The 20,658-nt window shown below is 42.0% G+C and overlaps 3 protein-coding genes across 4 annotated transcripts; all 3 read right to left on the minus strand.

Annotated features, from left to right (window-relative positions):
- Positions 1 to 1,353: 1,353 nt before the first annotated feature.
- On the minus strand, positions 1,354 to 5,474 carry LOC108703760 (gastrula zinc finger protein XlCGF57.1-like). 2 transcript variants are annotated; one of them, XM_018240057.2, is made up of 2 exons: positions 5,332 to 5,474; positions 1,354 to 3,336 (listed from the first exon to the last, which is right to left on the minus strand). In XM_018240057.2, the coding sequence occupies exon 2, from the start codon at positions 3,223 to 3,225 to the stop codon at positions 1,624 to 1,626; it is 1,602 nt and encodes a 533-aa protein (XP_018095546.1). In that variant the 5' UTR covers positions 3,226 to 3,336; positions 5,332 to 5,474; the 3' UTR covers positions 1,354 to 1,623. The 2 variants fall into 2 exon arrangements, with proteins under 2 accessions (XP_018095546.1, XP_018095547.1); XM_018240058.2 differs by lacking the exon at positions 5,332 to 5,474 and adding an exon at positions 5,189 to 5,328.
- Positions 5,475 to 7,501: 2,027 nt separating this feature from the next.
- Positions 7,502 to 9,432, minus strand: LOC121398047 (E3 ubiquitin/ISG15 ligase TRIM25-like). Its single transcript, XM_041576582.1, has one exon. The coding sequence runs from the start codon at positions 9,401 to 9,403 to the stop codon at positions 7,673 to 7,675; it is 1,731 nt and encodes a 576-aa protein (XP_041432516.1). The 5' UTR covers positions 9,404 to 9,432; the 3' UTR covers positions 7,502 to 7,672.
- A 4,683-nt stretch (positions 9,433 to 14,115) lies between these two features.
- Positions 14,116 to 16,391, minus strand: LOC121398053 (E3 ubiquitin/ISG15 ligase TRIM25-like). Its single transcript, XM_041576601.1, has one exon. It carries the CDS (start codon positions 16,374 to 16,376, stop codon positions 14,616 to 14,618), a length of 1,761 nt encoding a protein of 586 aa, XP_041432535.1. The 5' UTR covers positions 16,377 to 16,391; the 3' UTR covers positions 14,116 to 14,615.
- Positions 16,392 to 20,658: the final 4,267 nt, after the last annotated feature.

A 20,658-nucleotide genomic window follows, 5' to 3' on the forward strand; every position in this document is an offset into this window, starting at 1 on the left:
TTTATCGGGTATTTAAATAATAAGAAAAAATTGGATTTTAGTAAATAACCTTTCCCATGTCAAACAATTGTTTTCCCTCTCTGGCATGTATTCTCTTTCTGGTATGTTTTTAAGCAACTGCATGTGCCAGGGCAGGTCCTTGCAATGGTGAATATAAGTTTGCAGCAACATGGCTTTGACTTAAAAAGTTTTCTATATCCAACTGTTAAAGAATGATCCTGCAGATATAGGGCTAATGAAATCAATGTTATCATTTTATTTTGTGTTCTGCAGCTCTCCATCTTGGAAACATAAGTATTCCCTGTGTAAGTCCGTAAGCCCATTCCAAAGTCAGAGAGGCTAAAAGCACAATTAACCCTTATTGCAGGCTCTGGTGCTGCTAGTGCTGCTTATTGTAGATAACAAGGAGAGGACAGACTTTTTCAAAAGTTAATTTTTATTAAGAGCATCATTGTCTTTACATCTAGAACATTAATGTAATGTTAATAAAAGCTGGTTTAAATCACAAGCACAATGATGTGATGCAGAAGGTACTGTAAAGACTAAAGCCTATGCCTCCCCTACTCTGTGTATGTGAACCCAAACTGATCCCAGCCCTGGAGCATCAGTCATTCTGCCTTTCTCCTTCTCCAGGTTTTCTCCTCCACTGGGGCAGTAGGGAACAGAACTGACCAACAGAGTATTTAGGAAAGTTCTTGGGCAATAAAATCTTTCTCAGGGCAAAACGGTATCCTAAACTCAATCAACATTGAAAATGTGTTTTATGTCCAGCCTTTAAGATGGTAAGTAATGCAGTATGTAGGGGGCATATTTATAAATGCTGCAGACAAACATCACCAGAGATCAGCAAATAGATTTCTACAAATTAAAGGAGACATTTTGTGTAAAAAATAAGAATGTACCAGCGCATTATACTCATTTAGATATAGAAGAATTGTGCTTAAAAAAGTAGTGTTTCAGGCTGATTTATTGAATATTTCTGCAAAACCCCTAATAATCCCTCCCTTCTCTTCCACTTGCTGCTCCCTGAATTCCCAGGCTGTGCACTCAGCTCACTGCACTGTAGGACAGGAACCAATCAGCAGCTAGCAGGACCTGATAGGGAACTGAAGCCTGTCTGTGCTTGTGTGACTGCAGGGCTGTGATTGGCTGTCCCCTTCCTACTGTGCTTCTGGCAGGGACACGCCCACCCCTCATTTGAAACACAGACAGGGACCAGAGAACATCTATAGGGAGCTCCAATAAAGGGGCTATTTTAAAAGATAATATAAATTTTTAGCACCAAGTAAAAGCAACACCATATATTACTAATAATTGCCTACACAATTAGGGTTTTTTCATTTATCCTATAGGTCTCCTTAAAAAAACAATAGTATGGTTGCTAAGGGCAACATCACCGGTGACGTCTGTCTCCAAATTTAATAAACTGCCCCTTCGTGTTGCAGCAGTGTCTGTAAGTAACACTTAATATTATCTAATTGTCACTAATCATTTCTACTATGTATGGGACTCAAGCTTCAAAGTAGGAATAAATACACATAAAACACAGGTTATTCCTTTTTTGGCTTCTTTAAAGGTTTTCCCTGGTGGGATGTTTCTGTGAGATACAGATTTCCCATCTATTCACTTCTCTGAGTAAGTAGTCAGGTGACTCTTGAGGCTGCTCTTTGCAGAGAAGTTCTTGCCACATTCGGTGCAAGAGAAAGGTTTCTCCCCTGTGTGAGTGGTCCGGTGCCTATGAAGCATGCTCTTTTGAGAGAAGCTCTTCCCACACTCTGTGCATTTATAAGGCTTCTCCCCTGTGTGAATTCGCAGGTGTGTCGTGAGAGTACTCTTTTTTATGAAGCTCTTTCCACATTTTGTGCAAGTGAATTGTTTCTCCCCTGTATGAACAGTCTGGTGGTTGTAAAGGTGAGTCTTTTGAGAGAAACATTTCCCACATTCCACACAGGCATATGGTTTCTCCCCTTCGTGGAGTTTCTGGTGCCGATAAAGACGGCTCTTTAGGGAGAAGCTCTTCCCACATATTGTACATGTGAATGGTTTCTCCCCGGTGTGAATCTTCAGATGTGTGTAAAGGTGAATTTTCTGAGAGAAGCTTTTCCCACATTCTGTGCACGTAAAAGGTTTCTCCCTTGTGTGCACTGTTTGGTGTATATTTAGTATGGTTTTCAAAGAGAAGCCTTTCCCACATTCAGTACATGTGAAAGGTTTCTCCCCAGTGTGAATCGCCTTGTGTATGCTGAGTTGGCTTTTTTTGGAGAAACCTTTCCCACAATCTGTACACGAGAACGGTTTGTGTCCTGTGTGAATGGTCTGGTGGCTCTGCAGGTTGGCTTTCTGAGCGAAGGTCTTGCCACATTCTGTACATGCACACGGCCTCTCTCTCGTGTGAACTTTCCGGTGACTCTGTAAGTTGCTCTTCTGAGAGAAGCCTTTGCCGCATTCGGTGCATGTGAATGGTTTCTCCCCCGTGTGGACCAGCTGATGCATTTGGAAGTAATGCTTACTACTAAAGCTCTTCCCACAGTGACTACAGATAAATGATTTCTCCTCTGGCCAAGAGTTCTTATGAATAAAGTCCTTACTCCTGTCACAGTAGTCACAGATGTGCTTGAGAAGATCACTATTGTCATTAACGCTCTTCTCACGACAGACAAAGTCAGGCAACTCTGGTGTTGCTGAGCGAACTTTAAAGTCCATGTTTGACTCACACCCTAGGTTACAAGTACTTAGTAACAGTTCCCTCCTTGTCTGCACAGTGTTATAGTAATTATTTACTCTTACCGCTGGTGAGTTGTCACGCCTGGGCCAAGCTCTGGATGTTTCTAATTCCCAGTCACCATCATTAAGGGAATTCTGTCCTTCAGTAACTTCCACCTGTTTCACAGCATTCACATTATACTCAGAATCTGCTTCTTCTTTTATCTGTAATTCTACTGTATCAGATTCAGCCACAGACAAATAAATGATCTCACTATTTTTTGTGGTAAGGGAATGCTGAGAGTCCATCTGATCCTGCTTTACTTCTCCACATGCAGTGTCTAGAGATTCCCTGCTGGTACCTGCTGGACTGCTCATTGTACTCACATCTTCCTCTTCTGATTCTTCTTCCTTTATTTTTATCTGGAGTATTTCTGGCTCACCCTCTGGCTCAGCAGGAACAGAAAGTGACCCCATTTCATTCGGCAGATGATCATCAGACTCTGACTCTTCACCCTCCATTTTCTCCTTGCCCCGGTCAGTGAGGGGGATAGATCAGTGTGGATAACTGGCAGAGCTTCTTTATCAACAGCCGCTGCATTTCAAACAAAGGATAAGCCCAGGGGGTTGAGCCTGTCAGGACAGAAATAAAATAGGATACAAATCGGACACCAAACCAAGGAATTAAAAAGAGAAGGCAAAGTAAAGAGGGAGGAGAGTACGGTTGCCACCTGGTCGGTATTGTACAGGCCTGGTCGGTAAAAATGATGGCCGATCCCAATGTTATTAATAGGGAAATAAATAAATACATAGGAAGGTCAGTGATCCCAATGTTATTAATAAGGAATAAAGATAAATATATAGGAAGGTCAGTGATCCCAATGTTATTAATAGGGAATAAAGATAAATATATAGGAAGGTCAGTGATCCCAATGTTATTAATAGGGAATAAAGATAAATATATAGGAAGGCCAGTGATCCCAATGTTATTAATAGGGAATAAAGATAAATATATAGGAAGGTCAGTGATCCCAATGTTATTAATAGGGAATAAAAATAAATATATAGGAAGGTCAGTGATCCCAATGTTATTAATAGGGAATAAAGATAAATATATAGGAAGGTCAGTGATCCCAATGTTATTAATAGGGAATAAAGATAAATATATAGGAAGGTCAGTGATCCCAATGTTATTAATAGGGAATAAAGATAAATATATAGGAAGGTCAGTGATCCCAATGTTATTAATAGGGAATAAAGATAAATATATAGGAAGGTCAGTGATCCCAATGTTATTAATAGGAATAAAGATAATATATAGGAAGGTCAGTGATCCCAATGTTAATTAATAGGGAATAAAGATAAATATATAGGAAGGCCAGTGATCCCAATGTTATTAATAGGGAATAAAGATAAATATATAGGAAGGTCAGTGATCCCAATGTTATTAATAGGAATAAAGATAAATATATAGGAAAGGCCAGTGATCCCAATGTTATTAATAGGGAATAAAGATAAATATATAGGAAGGTCAGTGATCCCAATGTTATTAATAGGGAATAAAGATAAATATATAGGAAGGCCAGTGATCCCAATGTTATTAATAGGGAATAAAGATAAATATATAGGAAGGTCGGTATTTTTTTCCAGAAAAGGTGGTAACCCTAGAGGAGAGGGGGCTTGTATTTCATAGTCTCCTCCATCCAATACACATTCCTATGGGAGGAGGGCCCCTGGCACTGGAATGATGTACTTTTATTAGTATTTGATGATTAGGGTTTGGCCACAAGTGACACTGACAGAAGCTCAAACACACACACACTCATTACATACATGTTCTCAAACACATACTCACACCCATTACATTACATACATGTTCTCACACACATTCATTACATTACATACATGTTCTCACAGGCACATACTCATTACATTACATACATGTTCTCACAGGCACATACTCATTACATTACATACATGTTCTCACAGGCACACACACACACACACACACACACACACACTCATTACATTACATACATGTTCTCTCACACACACACATTACATACATGTTCTCTCGCACACACATTATATTAAATACATGTTCTCACACACACACACACTCATTAAATTACATACATGTTCTCACACACTCATTACATTACATACATGTTCTCACACACACACACATGCTCATTAAATTACATACATGTTCTCACACACACACTCATTACATACATGTTCTCACACACATTACATACATGTTCTCACACACACTCATTACATACATGTTCTCACACACAAACTCATTACATTACATACATGTGCTGCTACAGTAGGAACATGGGGGGGAGCTGATAACCCTGTAACTGGGGGTGTGTGGGGTTCAGTTCAGCCCTACCACCAGTATTGGCAAGTATGTAATGATTGTGTAAATATTAAGGGCTCAGAGAACTCCCCTCATTCCCCACAGTTGGAATCCACTCACTGATCTCTCTGTGGTGCTGGGGCAGCGCAATACAAGACATAGGGGCCACATAGAACCCGCTCCCGCCATCAGTCCCCCGGGCATCGGGTCTGTCATACACTGGACTGAGCCTCTATTGTTCTTTCCTACCGGGGTTCACTCACCGATGCTGCACCCACACTGTACCCCAAACAGCGCCATTTCTCCTCATAGCGACTATTAAGCGGGAACTTCCGGTACAACAGTAGGCGCTTCATTACTTCCGCTGACAGAGCGCTCCGTGCCCCGACGTACTGCGCATGCGCCTTTATTTCGCGCCATTTATATAGAAGCCCGAAAGGCGGCAGCAACATACCTGTCCTGGGAAACTGGTATAAAGAGAGAGCCATATAGGTTCCAGAGATACAGGGAGTTATTGCAGGAATAGCAGAGAGAGAGAGCGGCAAATGTATAATATAAGGGCAAAATCCAATAGGGGAGGAGGAGGGAAGTAAAATCTCCAGAGGTGAGGGGGATATCTCAGTTGTATGGTCTATAGACAGTGGGGTATCATTTCCAGGGGTGCAGGGAATATATAGGGGCCAGAAGGAAAGCAGGAATATTCTCAGAGTTACAGGGAGGAATGCCATGGGGGATGCACTTCATGATTTATGGGCTGGACTGAAACCTGCAGGTCAAGTGGGTTTGGGCCAATTTCCACACAAACTTCTCCAGGCCGAACTTTACCCTGAACCCACCCGTGACCTTACAATGTCCCACATGTGCCTCCAGTAGGCACTTACTTTATATTCCTGAGCTCGCTGTCCCCTCTGTGACGTCTATAAATACTGAGGTGCGACCGGCTAAGCTGCCCAAAGACGCAGAGATACTATTGTACTTAAAGGGATACTGTCATGGGAACATTTTTTTTTTTTCAAAATGAATCAGTTAATAGTGCTGCTCCAGCAGAATTCTGCACTGAAATCCATTTCTCAAAAGAGCATCTGACATGGGGCTAGACATATTGTCAATTTCCCAGCTGCCCCAAGTCATGTGACTTGTACTCTGATAAACTTCAATCACTCTTTACTGCTGTACTGCAAGTTGGATTGATATCACCTCCTCCCCCCTCAGCAGCCAAACAAAAGAACAATGGGAAGGTAACCAGATAACAGCTCCCTAACACAAGATAACAGCTGCCTGGTAGATCTAAGAACAACACTCAATAGTAAAATCCCATGTCCCACTGAGACACATTCAGTTACATTGAGAAGGAAAAACAGCAGCCTGCCAGAAAGCATTTCTCTCCTAAAGTGCAGGCACAAGTCACATGACCAGGGGCAGCTGGGAAATTGCCAAAATGTCTAGCCCCATGTCAGATTTCAAAATTGGATATAAAAAAATCTATTTGCTCTTTTGAGAAATGGATTTCAGTGCAGAAGTGTGCTGGAGTAGCACTATTTACTGGTGCGTTATGAAAAAAACATGTTTTCCATGACAGTATCCCTTTAATTAAAGGGGACCTATCACCTAGACATAAAAATCTGTATAATAAATGTCCTTTTCAAATTAAACATGAAATCCAAATTCTTTTTTTTTATTAAAGCATCATAGCTGCTGTAAACTCATTTAAATATCTCAGCTGTCAATCAAATATTGTCTGCCCCTCCTCTATGCCTTAGGCAATTACTTTCACTTTTCATTCAGCACTTCCTACATGTCACTGCTCTCCCCACATTCCCCCGTTCTCTTCACCATTTAATTGTGTAACCAGGACACGGGGATGGACATCAGGTCCCCCATTCTGGTGCACTTGATGTTCCACTTGCTGCTGCCCCCCTTTCCCAGGCTGCAGGGGAGCTGGAGGCTCTCAGCTCAGTGTAACGTAGGACAGGAACCAATCAGCAGCTAGCAGGACCTGATAGGGAACTGAAGCCTGTCTGTGCTTGTGTGACTGCAGGGCTGTGATTGGCTGTCCCCCTCCTACTGTGCTTCTGGCAGGGACCGTTAGTCGTCCTGTGCCTGGGAAATGGCCTGTCCAGAATAATCGCACTACAGCACTCTGATTGGTGTGAAAGTGTTTATTTGTGCCAAAAACATGAGGAAATGGTCTGTATTACATACATGTATATATATATGAGAGACTTTGGCTGAACATGTGTGTAATCAGATCTGAAAAAGTCACATGATTCCAATTTAACAAGTGTATAAAAGTATCACAATTATAATCCCATGAGAATTCTGTACTTCGTGGTGATTCATTAAAAAAAAATTTCACATAGGTGATCTATTTCTAAATATATATATATATATATATATATATATATATATATATATATATATATATATATGTTCTGCTGTCATATGTAATTCCCTAAACAAATAATAATCACTCAGCTATATGCACAAAACCAGTGTCCCTGTTCTGTCCTGATTGTCATTTATTTTAAGATTTCCAGTACAAATAATCTATAGGGAGAAGAGAATGAGACTGACAGTGTCTGTGCTGGGGAGAGATCAGTGGGATCAGTTGCAGATTCTCACCCAGCCCTTGTCATACACATAGAATGCAGGGTACAGGGGTTCAGTGAAGGAGGCAGTGAAGGTGTGTAAGTGTCTGATTGGTTTACTCAGTTCATAGAAGGACAGAAGTCCGGCCTCATAGTCCAGTGAGATTCTGAATTTCTCACAGGTGGGGGATACAGGAGTTTTAACAGAGTTATGTAACATTGTAAATGCATCACCACATTTGGACAAACTCCAGGAATGAATATTATTCCCTATACCTGATTCATCTCCTTCTCTCTTTATACTGGGATAGGCCACCCCTATATCCCAATCCCCCGATTTACTGCCCTCGACTTCCCAGTAATGTCGCCCAGATGGGAAACTCCTGCTGCTTAACACTTGGGAATATTCTATAAACCTCTCTGGTGTGTTGGGGTAACAAATGTCAGTCTCTGACCAAGTTGCTGTTTTCCTGTCCTCTGATAAAGCAACACATCTATGGGCCGTATTTATATCCAGTAACAGGTCTGTAGCCTCCTGCCCATAGATTCTTCCCTTTACCCCAGTCACAATGGCAGCTAAGCCTGTGAGTAATGTCTCGGAGATCAGTCCTTTATTCAGATTCCCTGTATCAGGGACCTTTATATCATCTCTCTCTCTATCCTCATTATCTGCCTCCTCACCTTTATCTTCTTTATCACATTTTCCCTCTGCTTCATAGTCAGTGTTTTCCTTGTCAGAATAGTTTTCCTCTACCTCAACATCAGACTCCTCATCAACATTATCATCATCTTCCTCACCCACATTAACATCAAAATGACAGTTTGTATCCTCAGTCCCACAGAATGCAGCTCCATGTGATTCCCGTTCCTGTAGGACAGTGAGTGGATCTGCCATGTTGCTCAGCTCCTCAATGTGACGGATCTTCTGGGACAACTCGTCCTTCATTATTTCCAGCTGTTTGATTTGATCAGAGAGTTGAAGGGAGAGCTTCTCTTTCTGGCTGGAGATGTCGCTCAGGAGTCGCTTCTCTAGGGCTTCCAGCTGTTCCCTGATTTCCTTAAACAGGTCAGTGACTCTCTCTGTCTCACCGGCTGCTTTTTCTGCCACTTCTCTCCTGTGCTCCTGCAGTCTCTGGACTCTTCTCTTAGTCTTCTCTTTCTTTTGGCTCAGTTTCCCCAGAACTTTCCTCAGTTTCTCTTTCTTCTTCTCAGAGGCCTCACTCAGCAGCTCCACCCTGTGGCCCCTGTGTTCTCCGGCCAGACAGCATGACCCACAGACACAGACATCATCCTCACAGCAGTAATACCTCAGGAATTCACTGTGGATGGAGCATTTTCTGTTGTTAAAGGAACAGGTGGGCTCAGTTAAGGTGTGTTGTATGGACTTGTTGTGCTTGTGTAAGTGAGTATCACACAGGGAGGTCTCACACTGCTCACAGGATTTAACAGCAGGTACAGGAGAGTCACAGTAAGTGCAGAGGATCTCAGTCTCCCCCGGCTCAGGCTGAGTAGGAAGGAATTTCTCTGCTATGTTACCCAGAGTCCTGTTCCTGTGCAGGGCAGGGCGCTCCTGATACTCCTCTCTGCATTCAGGGCAGGTGTAACTCCCAGATCCCTCCTGGGTATCCAGCACCTTCCCAATGCAGTCCTGGCAGAAGTTATGGCCACACGGCAGCATTACAGGGTCAGTATAAATACTCAGGCAGATGGAGCAGCTCAACTCTTCTCTCACATCAACAGCCGCCATCCTGGGAAGTAGAAGAAGAAACGAAACTAAATTCTTTAGTGAGAGAGCAAATAAAGATTAGAGGGCAGGGTGTGACTCTGTGACTTTAAAGTGATACAAACCAATTAAAGATCATAACAAGAACATGTCAATATGGCTTAGAAAATCTACTTGGTACCAACAATTTCTTTCAAAATGAACCATTGACTCCCTGCAGCTCCCTCATTCTGTACCCCTGTTGGACCTGAAAGTGCTTCCAGCTCTGCCTCATATTCTTGTTCCTGATAGGCTAAGGCACTATTTACATCTGCCCTCCAGCCTATTGGGTTTTGCTCCAAGCTCAGTATCACTCCTGAGGAAGAGCTGAGGGATGCACTGCTGGGTAACTGATAAGGAAATATAATGGATATTTAGAAGATGTTAGGTCAGGTTGGTTTCTCAAGCAACATTGATCCATTTCCTTTGAAAGGGGACACATCTTTTTCTTTTAATCGATCGATAAATGATTAATACTATATGGTTCTCGATTTAAATTGGGAATAAATAGGATTGCTACTTATAAGAATAGCTCATTTATTGGAGCTCCTATAGATCCTCTCTGTTCTGTGGCTTGTTACCAATAACTGTCTACCTGCATTTTATCCAATAAAACTCTGAGCTGCACCTCCCTTTGTATCTAAATAAAACAAGTTTTTTTAAATAGACAATATTAAAGGAGACATATAGGATAGATGTGCTATGGTCCTTGTTTCAAATGAGAGGAGGGCGTGACCTAATGGTCCCTGCCAGAATCACAGTAGGAGGGGGGACAACCAATCACAGCCCTGCAGTCACACAAGCACAGACAGGCTTCAGTTCCCTATCAGGTCCTGCTAGCTGCTGATTGGTTCCTACAGTGCAGTGAGCTGAAAGCTGCCCGTTCCCCTGCACAGCCTGGGAAAGGAGGCAGCAGCAAGTGGAACAGATGGGCAGGACTAGTAGGGATTTTGCAGAAATTTACAATAAAGTAACCAGAAACACAACATTTTAAAGGAGACATTTTGTGTAAAAATATAAGAATGTACCAGTGCATTATACTCATTTAGATATAGAAGAATTGTGCTTAAAAAAGTAGTGTTTCTGGCTGATTTATTGAATATTTCTGCGAAAACCCTAATAATCCCTCCCTTCTCTTCCACTTGCTGCTCCCTAAATTCCCAGGCTGTGCACTCACCTCACTGCACTGTAGGACAGGAACCAATCAGCAGCTAGCAGGACCTGATAGGGAACTGAAGCCTGTCTGTGCTTGTGTGACTGCAGGGTCCCCATAGGCTAACATTGTACCTCAGTAGGTTTAAACTGCCGAAGTATGTAGTCGAAGTATTTTTTAAAGAGACAGTACTTCGACTATAGAATGGTCGAACAGTCGAACAATTTTTAGTTCAAATCGTTCGAATTGAGGTTGAAGGTCGTAGTAGCCTATTCGATGGTCCAAGTACCCAAAAAAATACTTTGAAATTCGAAGTTTTTTTTCATTCGAATCCTTCACTCGAGATTAGTAAATGTGCCCCTACATATTACTTATAATTGCCTACAAAATTAGGGGTTTTTCATTTATCCTATATGTCTCCTTTATTATTTAAGATATTAATTTTTAGCACCATGTAAAAGCAACAACAAATATTACTTATAACTTCCTTCAAAATTATTGTTTTTTCATTTATCCTATATGTCTCTGTAGGGGAAAAAATGAATCTTTTCACTATTTTTCTGCCTGTGACATCATCCAGGAGAGTGATCCAATTTGCTGGGCACCCCAGTGCATCCTTGGGAGAGAGGGTGTGCATAACTTTGGAGCCAAATGTACGGGGTCTCCCAGAGAGCTGAACAGAGCCAGCACAAGTAGCTGTAAGACTGTCAAGTACAGAGAAGCTGTTAAATCTGTGGAATCTATGGAGGTACAGATTGAGCCTAGAGTGATCCCTGCCAAACTGCTAGAGACTCAGAAGGAGAAAGGTGCCACTGGTGAGATTGATCCTGTTGCAGAGCTGCCTATAATCTCCGGTGTGATTGCCTCTGAGAGCACCCTGGTGAGTGAGCCACCCAAAGGAGGATACTGGCACAGATACAAGCATGGGGCCCCAAAGCGAAGACAAGTCTTGTGTATTTACCTGCTATGTGGGAGCTGCTGCTAAATTCCAAAGGAAGAGGTACTTTTGGGAAATAGTAGCGCTACCTGGGAAGAGAGATGCTGAGGGGGAAGGGGAGGGAGACACGAAGGGGGAAGCAGAAGGTGAGGGGGTATCAGAAGAGGAGCAGGATGGGGAGGGAAGAGAGACGCTGAGGGGGAAGGGGAGGGAGTGACTCTTCTACTGATGAATCACTGGGTAGTTGTAGCACCATTACTGCCCTTGAGGAGCCCATGGAGCTTGAGCAGGATGTGTATGATCAGGTTGATCAGGGTGTTGAAGAACAAGAAAAGGGTGATAGGGCCGATGCTGCAACTGGAGGAGAGCTTGTGTGTGGGCCTCCTGGTAATTTTCCCCCTGAAATCCTCTTATTTACTGCAATGGACACCAGGAATTTTGTCCCGATTATTTTTGTCTGAGGCCATCCTACAGGATATGGTCCTCTATATCAATTTGTATACCGAGCAAAATTTTCCCCAAAATCTCCTATCCAGATATGCTTGAGCACATGTGTGGCATCCCACAGATGTTAACATGATGAAGAGGTTTGTGGGCCTCACTTTAGCAATGGGTCTCATAAAAGTCCTACTGGGATACCACTACAGTGTTGTCTATCTTCATGAGATAATTTCATCTTTCTGCTGATTTCATCTTTCTGATGCCTCAAACATTTTTTTACTGACACCTCATAAGCACCCCCTTTCGTGCAGTTGTTAATGCAGTATTTCTGAGAAACATTTCCAAGTTTTACTAGTATATTAGGTCTCCCTAGAATCTTGGTTAGTAAGGGCCTCAGCTTTTTTTGTAAAATGATCTTGGCACATTCAGGGTTTGCAGTTATGCAAATAAAGTTATGGTTTACTGGTAGATGGGAACAGTTGGCATTTCAAACCTTTAGACTAGGTTTAGGGTTAGGATCAGCTTCCTCTATAGCCACTTAATTCTTTACTTTACTACTTTATTATGCCTCTTTTGGAGCAAAATAGGATACTTGCTCGGAAAACTCAACAGCTCAACTTTCTGTGCTGTTACTGAGGCTCTCTCTATTTCTGGGCTATATATATTTTGTTCTTGGTATAGGCATTCAGCTTTGTGTAGAACAGAGGCTGGCACAGCTATGGTTTTTGTTTGCTCATGTCACAAATAGAATATGCATTGGGGGTATGGCCTACTAAGTTGGGTTGGTTTGGGTTACCAGTATGAATATTTGAAATATGTTTTCCATAAATGTGCAGATATTCTATTTAGAGTTCTAGAAGTACCCCCCCAAAAAAAACTAAGAAAAAGCAGCACTGTCCGAGGACATGAGTACAGATGAAACAACATTTCTTTGGGAAATTGGAGAGAAATCTAATGTTGAATCTGTAACCATGTAATTCTGTGAGGAATAGCCTCCAGAATTATGCAAATACGAAGGCAAGGACAGCACTTCTACAAAAATTAAGGTGTGTATGTTCAATTTGTGGGGTGTTTCATAGGTAATGGGGGGAAAATCTGCAAGGTGTGATCTTATAGGAGACATTTTGTGTAAAAAATAAGAATGTACCAGTACATTATACTCATTTAGATATAGAAGAATTGTGCTTAAAAAAGTAGTGTTTCAGGCTGAGAGAATTATGGGGAGAAATATAACTTTTAAACTTTTTTTTCTATTTCAGGTCAAACCGCAAACTTCTACGGAGAACTGCACCCACAGATCTGCATGTAGAAAAGCATGGAAGGTGAGGCTAAATATCTGTAAGTGTGCCCTTTCAAGGAATAGATAGTGTGTGGGGGGTATTTCACAGGTAAGGGGGTGTTTAGAGGCAAGAACTGCAAGGTGTGCACTTAGAGCACTGCCCCAAACTTTCCAGCTAAAATTGTCCTTATGTATTGCCCCTGTTTTGGGGTGTTTGGAGGCCACATCTTTAGGACCACCCATACATGAGGGGTATTGTTTTACTCAAGAGAACTTGTTTGTTCATATTTGGGTTCATTCGAATATTTTTATTTTTGTCAAATTCACTTCTGACTTTGTTGCTGTGATGGTGTTTCAGAAAAAAAAATATTATTGCGTTGCAGGGTGATCTGTATGACGGCAGCTACATTTAGAGTACAAACCTAGAGGTATGCAGTTTCTAAAAATACCTAAATTATGGGGGAATTTCATTCTATCGTGAAATACCATATATTATTCATTATTGCCTACAAAATTAGTTTTTTTTAATAAACATATCCTATATATCTCCTTTAACATAAAACAAGACTAAAACTTCAACATGTTATTATGAGTAGCAATGATATGAATACAGAGACGGAATTCTGCTGCTTATCTGTGTCATTCTTTGTTAAAGACAGTTTTGTGTATTTTTAAATCCATCTAATATGATCTGATTAAGGTAGAGCTCAGGCAATCACATATGGTGTTGCAACCAATACGATTATTCAAATATCTGTGTCAATATAAATGAGAAAATGATTTGTGTATATGATCCCTGACATCAAAATCATATAGAACTGACTTGCTGCAGTCGCCCTGTGCCTGGGAAATGGTGTGTCCAGAATAATCACATTACAGCACTCTGATTGGTTTGAAAGTGTTTATTTGTGCCAAAAACATTAGGAAATGGTCTGTATTACATACATGTATATATATGAGAGACTTTGGCTGAACATGTGTGTAATCAGATCACACCACTGAAAAAGTAACATGATGCCAATTTAACAAGTGTGTAAAAGTATCACAATTATAATCCCATGAGAATTCTGTACTTCGTGGTGATTCATTAAAAAAAAAATTTCACATAGGTGCCGATCTATTTCTAAATAATTATATAAAGGGACTGAAGGGGACGTCTCTACACAAGAATGATAGCCTTACACTGTTCTGCTGTGATATGTAATTCCCTAAACAAATTATAATCAGAGTATTCCCCATTTAAATGGCACTGTTGAAGCTTTATGCACAAAACCTGTGTCCCTATTCTGTCCTGATTGTCATTTATTTTAAGATTTCCAGTACAAATAATCTATAGGGAGAAGAGAATGAGACTGACAGTGTCTGTGCTGGGGAGAGATCAGTGGGATCAGTTGCAGATTCTCACCCAGCCCTTGTCATACACATAGAATGCAGGGTACAGGGGTTCAGTGAAGGAGGCAGTGAAGGTGTGTAAGTGTCTGATTGGCTCACTCAGTTCATAGAAGGACAGAAGTCCGGCCTCATAGTCCAGTGAGATTCTGAATTTCTCACAGGTGGGAGATACAGGAGTTTTAACAGAGTTATGTAACATTGTAAATTCATCACAATATTTGGACAAACTCCAGGAATGAATATTATTCCCTATACCTGATTCATCTCCTTCTCTCTCTATACTGGGATAGGCCACCCCAATATCCCATTTCCCAAATTTACTTCCCTCCACTTCCCAGTAATGTCGCCCAGATGGGAAACTCCTGCTGCTTAACACTTGGGAATATTCTATAAACCTCTCTGGTGTGTTGGGGTAACAAATGTCAGTCTCTGACCAAGTTGCTGTTTTCCTGTCCTCTGATAAAGCAACACGTCTATAGGCCGTATTTATATCCAGTAACAGGTCTGTAGCCTCCTGCCCATAGATTCTTCCCTTTACCCCAGTCACAATGGCAGCTAAGCCTGTGAGTAATGTCTCTGAGATCAGTCCTTTATTCAGATTCCCTGTATCAGGGACCTTTATATCATCTCTCTCTCTATCCTCATTATCTGTCTCCTCACCTTTATCTTCTTTATCACATTTTCCCTCTGCTTCATAGTCAGTGTTTTCCTTGTCAGAATAGTTTTCCTCTACCTCAACATCAGACTCCTCATCAACATTATCATCATCTTCCTCACCCACAGTAACATCAAAATCATCTTCCTCACCCACAGTAACCTCAAAATGACAGTTTGTATCCTCAGTCCCACAGAATGCAGCTCCATGTGATTCCCGTTCCTGTAGGACAGTGAGTGGATCTGCCATGTTGCTCAGCTCCTCAATGTGACGGATCTTCTGGGACAACTCGTCCTTCATTATTTCCAGCTGTTTGATTTGATCAGAGAGTTGAAGGGAAATCTCCTCTTTCTGGCTGGAGATGTCACTCAGGAGTCGCTTCTCTAGGGCTTCCAGCTGTTCCCTGATTTCCTTAAACAGGTCAGTGACTCTCTCTGTCTCTCCAGCTGCTTTTTCTTCCACTTCTCTCCTGTGCTCCTGTAGTCTCTGGACTCTTCTCTTAGTCTTCTCTTTCTTTTGGCTCAGTTTTCCCAGAACTTTCCCCAGTTTCTCTTTCTTCTTCTCAGAGGCCTCACTCAGCAGCTCCACCCTGTGGCCCCTGTGTTCTCCGGTCAGACAGCAGGACACACAGACACAGACATCATCCTCACAGCAGTAATACCTCAGGAATTCACTGTGGGAGGAGCATTTTTTGTCCATAAAGGAACAGGTGGGCTCAGTTAAGGTGTGTTGTACAGACTTGTTGTGCTTGTGTAAGTGAGTATCACACAGGGAGGTCTCACACTGCTCACAGGATTTAACAGCAGGTACAGGAGAGTCACAGTAAGTGCAGAGGATCTCAGTCTCCCCCGGCTCAGGCTGAGTAGGAAGGAATTTCTCTGCTATGTTACCCAGAGTCCTGTTCCTGTGCAGGGCAGGGCGCTCCTGATACTCCTCTCTGCATTCAGGGCAGGTGTAACCCCCAGATCCCTCCTGGGTATCCAGCACCTTCCCAATGCAGTCCTGGCAGAAGTTATGGCCACACGGCAGCATTACAGGGTCAGTATAAATACTCAGGCAGATGGAGCAGCTCAGCTCTTCTCTCACATCAACAGCCGCCATCCTGGGAAGGAGAAGAAGAAATGAAACTAAATTCTTTAGTGAGAGAGCAAATAAAGATTAGAGGGCTGGGTGTGACTCTGTGACTTTAAAGTGATACAAACCAATTAAAGATCATAACATGTCAGTATGGCTTAGAAAATCTACTTGGTACCAACAATTTCTTTCAAAATGAACCATTGACTCCCTGCAGCTCCCTCATTCTGTACCCCTGTTGGACCTGAAAGTGCATCCAGCTCTGCCTCGTACTCTTGTTCCTGATAGGCTAAGGCACTATTTACATTTGCTCCAAGCTCAGTATCACTCCTGAGGAAGAGCTGAGGGATGCACTGCTGGGTAACTGATAGGGGCATATAGGAAATATTTAGAAGATCTCATTGGCATCAGGTTGGGTTTTCAAGCAATACAGATCTATTTCCTTTTAAAGGGGACACATCTTTGTCATGTAGGCAGCGATTAATACTATATGGTGCTTGATTTAAATTGGGAATAAATAGTATTGCTACTTGTAAGAATGACTCCTTTATTGGAGCTCCTATCCTCTCTACCTGCATTTTACCCAATAAAACTCACAGTCTGATCCCTGAGCTGAACCTCAGTTTGTATCTAAATAAAACAAGTATTTTGAAATAGACAATATTAAAGGAGACATGTAGGATACATGTGCTATGGTCCTTGTTTCAAATGAAGGATGGGTGTGTCTTAATGGTCCCTTTCAGAAGCACAATAGGTTGGGGACAGCCAATAACAGCCCTGCAGTCACACAAGTTCCCTATAAGGTCCTGCTGGCTGCTGATTGGTTCCTACAGTGCAGTGAGCTCAGTGCCACCGGCTCCCCTGCACAGCCTGGGAAAGGAGGCAGCAGCAAGTAGAACAGATGGGTGGGACTAGTTGGGGTTTTGCAGACTTAATTTCCTTATATATTGAAGAGAGTTTAATGCACTGGCACACTCTTGTTCTTTACATATAATCTTTCCTTTAATGCAACAGTTTAGCATGGAGGAGGTAGGGTTACGGTTTGGGAGGGTTTTTCTGACTCACATAGAGCAACTACATTATTGATTAAAGGTGCCACCACAATATTCCTCAGCACAGTGCCATTCTCTCTGGTGTGAAATGGGTATTAAAGTACACAAACAACTCTGATCAAAAGAAGAAAGATGGTGGAAAGATGAAAGTCATGATGTTAAAGACGGAAATAATTCCCCAGAATAACACCCCTCCCTGTGTTTCACACCCCTGAAGCACAAATTTACAAAACAGACAATCCACCCTCTAATTTACTGGGTTGGCTGGAGACGTCTTTATTGCACATGCCTGAAGAGATCTGCAGTGGAGCAGGGCCAGAGGGAATTCCCAGCACTGGCTGTGGAGAGACATTCACTATGCCAGATACACAGAATCTTAGTTATACAGCCAATATCTAATGTATACCACTCAGCATCTGACAAAAGAGAGTTAAAGATCTGCTGCACATAGTGCTGTGAAAATGTTTATACCAGACCTCTTTTACACACTTTCATTTGGCAGGCTGTGGAAAGACAGTTCTAGGGGTCTTAGAGTCGTCTTTAATGCCTTATTTACAGAGGTGTAATTCCTCATTCAGCTGAAAGTTTTAGTTCCCCCAAGAGACTTGTTATAATTAGTTACAAATTGTTTCTAAGTACAGGCATTCTGTATTCTGGGCTTTGCTGAAGTCTCCTTATCTCATTTAGTTGGCGACTTTGTTACTTTTCCTGGCTCTTCATTGCAGGAGATCAAAGCGAAATGTGGGACATTTGAAAACAGATCCGGCACAGTGGGCTGAGCTGTCAAATTCGGGACTGTCCTGTGAAAATCAGGACAGTTGGAAGATACCTGTACGTAATGTAACTACAGTAGGTTTTAGCTATAAGGCAGTTGTGCATTCATTGTTATTCTGTCATTTTTCTCCTTAGTATGAAGCACTGATATGCTCTTATGCCGGAATAATACATCTGTAATTGTGTTACCGTTTGGCCACAAGCGTGGCTTTCTCAAGAGGCTGAAGGTCTGGAAGTGTCATTTATTTAAGGGAATATGGGATTAATGAACTATTGTTTCGATGTTTTAAAGGGTTTACACGCCTAACACAACCGAATGCTGCATTTAAACTCATGCTAATTCACCTTTATGTCTGTGCACAATTGCTCACACTGCTTTAACTTCTGATTTTGGATTACAAGGTGGACAGATAACCTTGTAAATCTTGCACAGCTTGCATCAGGGCTGCCATTTGCTGGGACAAAGTCTCTAGAATACTAGCTTCCTCAAGTGGTTCCCGTTGATATGGCTTGGACATATTGTCAGACTTACTGAACCAGGAAGGACCACTGGCATTGAGGAAGACACCCCTTACAGCCCCCCAACAGTGCACCTTCAATTAGGTACAGAGGGAGGCTAGTGAAGGTAAGTATTGGAGCCTAAGAGTCCTGGAAGGATCCACCTACCTGTGGAGTAGAGGGTCTTGTTGCTGTAAGGAGTACAGGGAGATTATGATTAGCTGTGGAAGTAGCTGTGAGCAGAGAAGAGAGTCACAGGATACCAGTTTCAGCAAGCACCTTAGTGTCAGCCGCGGACAGATGTTTTCAGCGTGGCCGGCAGATATGACGATCAGCGCAGGTGATAAGATTGGCCACTTAACTCAGTACACAGAAAGGTCAGACAGGCGTCCAAGTTAACAATGGAAGATCACAGGAAGAAGGTTCCCAAGATTGAGTCTGGAGCGAGTCAATTAGGCAAACAGGGTCGGCAGTGATAGTCAAAAGTCCATGCGAAGTATCAGGGGTCAAGGCGAAAGCGTAGTCAGTGGCAAGCAGAGTTCAAAAGTAATCAAGTTCAAGCAGGGTTCAAAGGGTTAACACAGGAGGCGTAATCAATATGGCAAGCAGAGTTTGGCAACAGTAAATCAAGTCCAAGTAGGGTTCCAAGGGTTAATATAGGAGAGTAGTCAAATAGGCAATAGCAAAGTCAAAACCAAAGTTCAGGTAGAATCAGAAGTCACTGAGCCAGGAAAAACGATGTACGAGCACTGGGAGAAACTCTGTGCCGAAAGAAGTAAGGTCACCTGCGTCAATAAGCTGTGCTAAACGAATCCCCGGCGCCAGTATCGCAACGCACAATTCTTGACATCAATGGAACGTGCTGAAGACCAGCATCGCGCTGAAGACAGGTAAGTTCCTGACAATGGCTTAATACAGAAGTAAAGAAGTTAATAGGAAAGAAGAGAAAGGCATTTAAAAACTACAAGTCTGTTGGGACAGAAGCTGCATTAAATGAATATAAACACTATAATAAATTATGTAAATCAGCAATCCGGAAGGTAAAGAAAGGAAATGAAGAGTTAATTGCGGTGGAGACTAAAACTAACCCCAAAAAGTTTTTTAAATATATTAATAGTAAAAAGATGCGGGTTGAGAGTGTTGCTCCATTAAATAATGGTACCAGTATGGTTGTAACAGATACAGAAAAGGCAAATGTGCTAAAACAGTTCTTTTCTTCAGTATATACAATAGAGGAGTCTGAGTTCACAGGCTCACTTTATAGCTGCACTAATGGCTCAGCTCAATCTAGTCAGTGGCTGACTCAGGATATGATTCATAAAGCTTTAATAAAAATTCATGTAAACAAGGCTCCAGGGCCTGATGACATACACCCCCGGGTTCTAAGAGAGCTTAGTTCAGTTTTAGACCAGCCTCTATTTTCTAATTTTCTCAGATTCACTTTCATCTGGTATGGTGCCTATGGATTGGAGAAAAGATGATGTCATTCTAATATTTAAAAAGGGATTATGATCTCAGCCTGGCAATTATAGGCCAGTAAACTTGACATCTGTGGTGGGCAAATTATTTGAAGGCTTGTTAAGGGATCACATTCAAAATTTTGTCCTAGTGAATGTCATTATGAGCAGCAATCAGCATGGCTTTATGAAGGATAGGTCATGTCAGACGAATTCGATTGCTTTTTATGATGAGGTAAGTAAGATTTTGGACAGTGGGGGGGGCAGTAGATGTGATCTATTTGGATTTTGCCAAAGCGTTTGATACTGTGCCCCACAAACGACTGCTTTCTAAACTAAGGTCTGTTGGGCTTAATGAAGTCGTTTGCACATGGATAGGAAACTGGCTACAGGATCGGGTACAGAGGGTGGTTGTTAATGGGACATTCTCTACTTGGAGTAAGGTTCTTAGTGGGGTCCCTCAGGGCTCAGTATTAGGTCCACTTTTATTTAACTTGTTCATTAATGACTTAGGGGAGGGTGTTGTAA

The sequence above is a fragment of the Xenopus laevis genome, chromosome 9_10L, assembly GCF_017654675.1.
Source record: "Xenopus laevis strain J_2021 chromosome 9_10L, Xenopus_laevis_v10.1, whole genome shotgun sequence".
NCBI lineage: Eukaryota > Metazoa > Chordata > Amphibia > Anura > Pipidae > Xenopus > Xenopus laevis.

What these genes read in the sequence shown, in the direction of transcription:
- LOC121398047 (XM_041576582.1), bottom strand. Translation starts at nt 9,403, where the DNA reads ATGGCGGCTGTTGATGTGAGAGAAGAGTTGAGCTGCTCCATCTGCCTG.
- LOC108703760 (XM_018240057.2), bottom strand. Translation starts at nt 3,225, where the DNA reads ATGGAGGGTGAAGAGTCAGAGTCTGATGATCATCTGCCGAATGAAATG.
- LOC121398053 (XM_041576601.1), bottom strand. Translation starts at nt 16,376, where the DNA reads ATGGCGGCTGTTGATGTGAGAGAAGAGCTGAGCTGCTCCATCTGCCTG.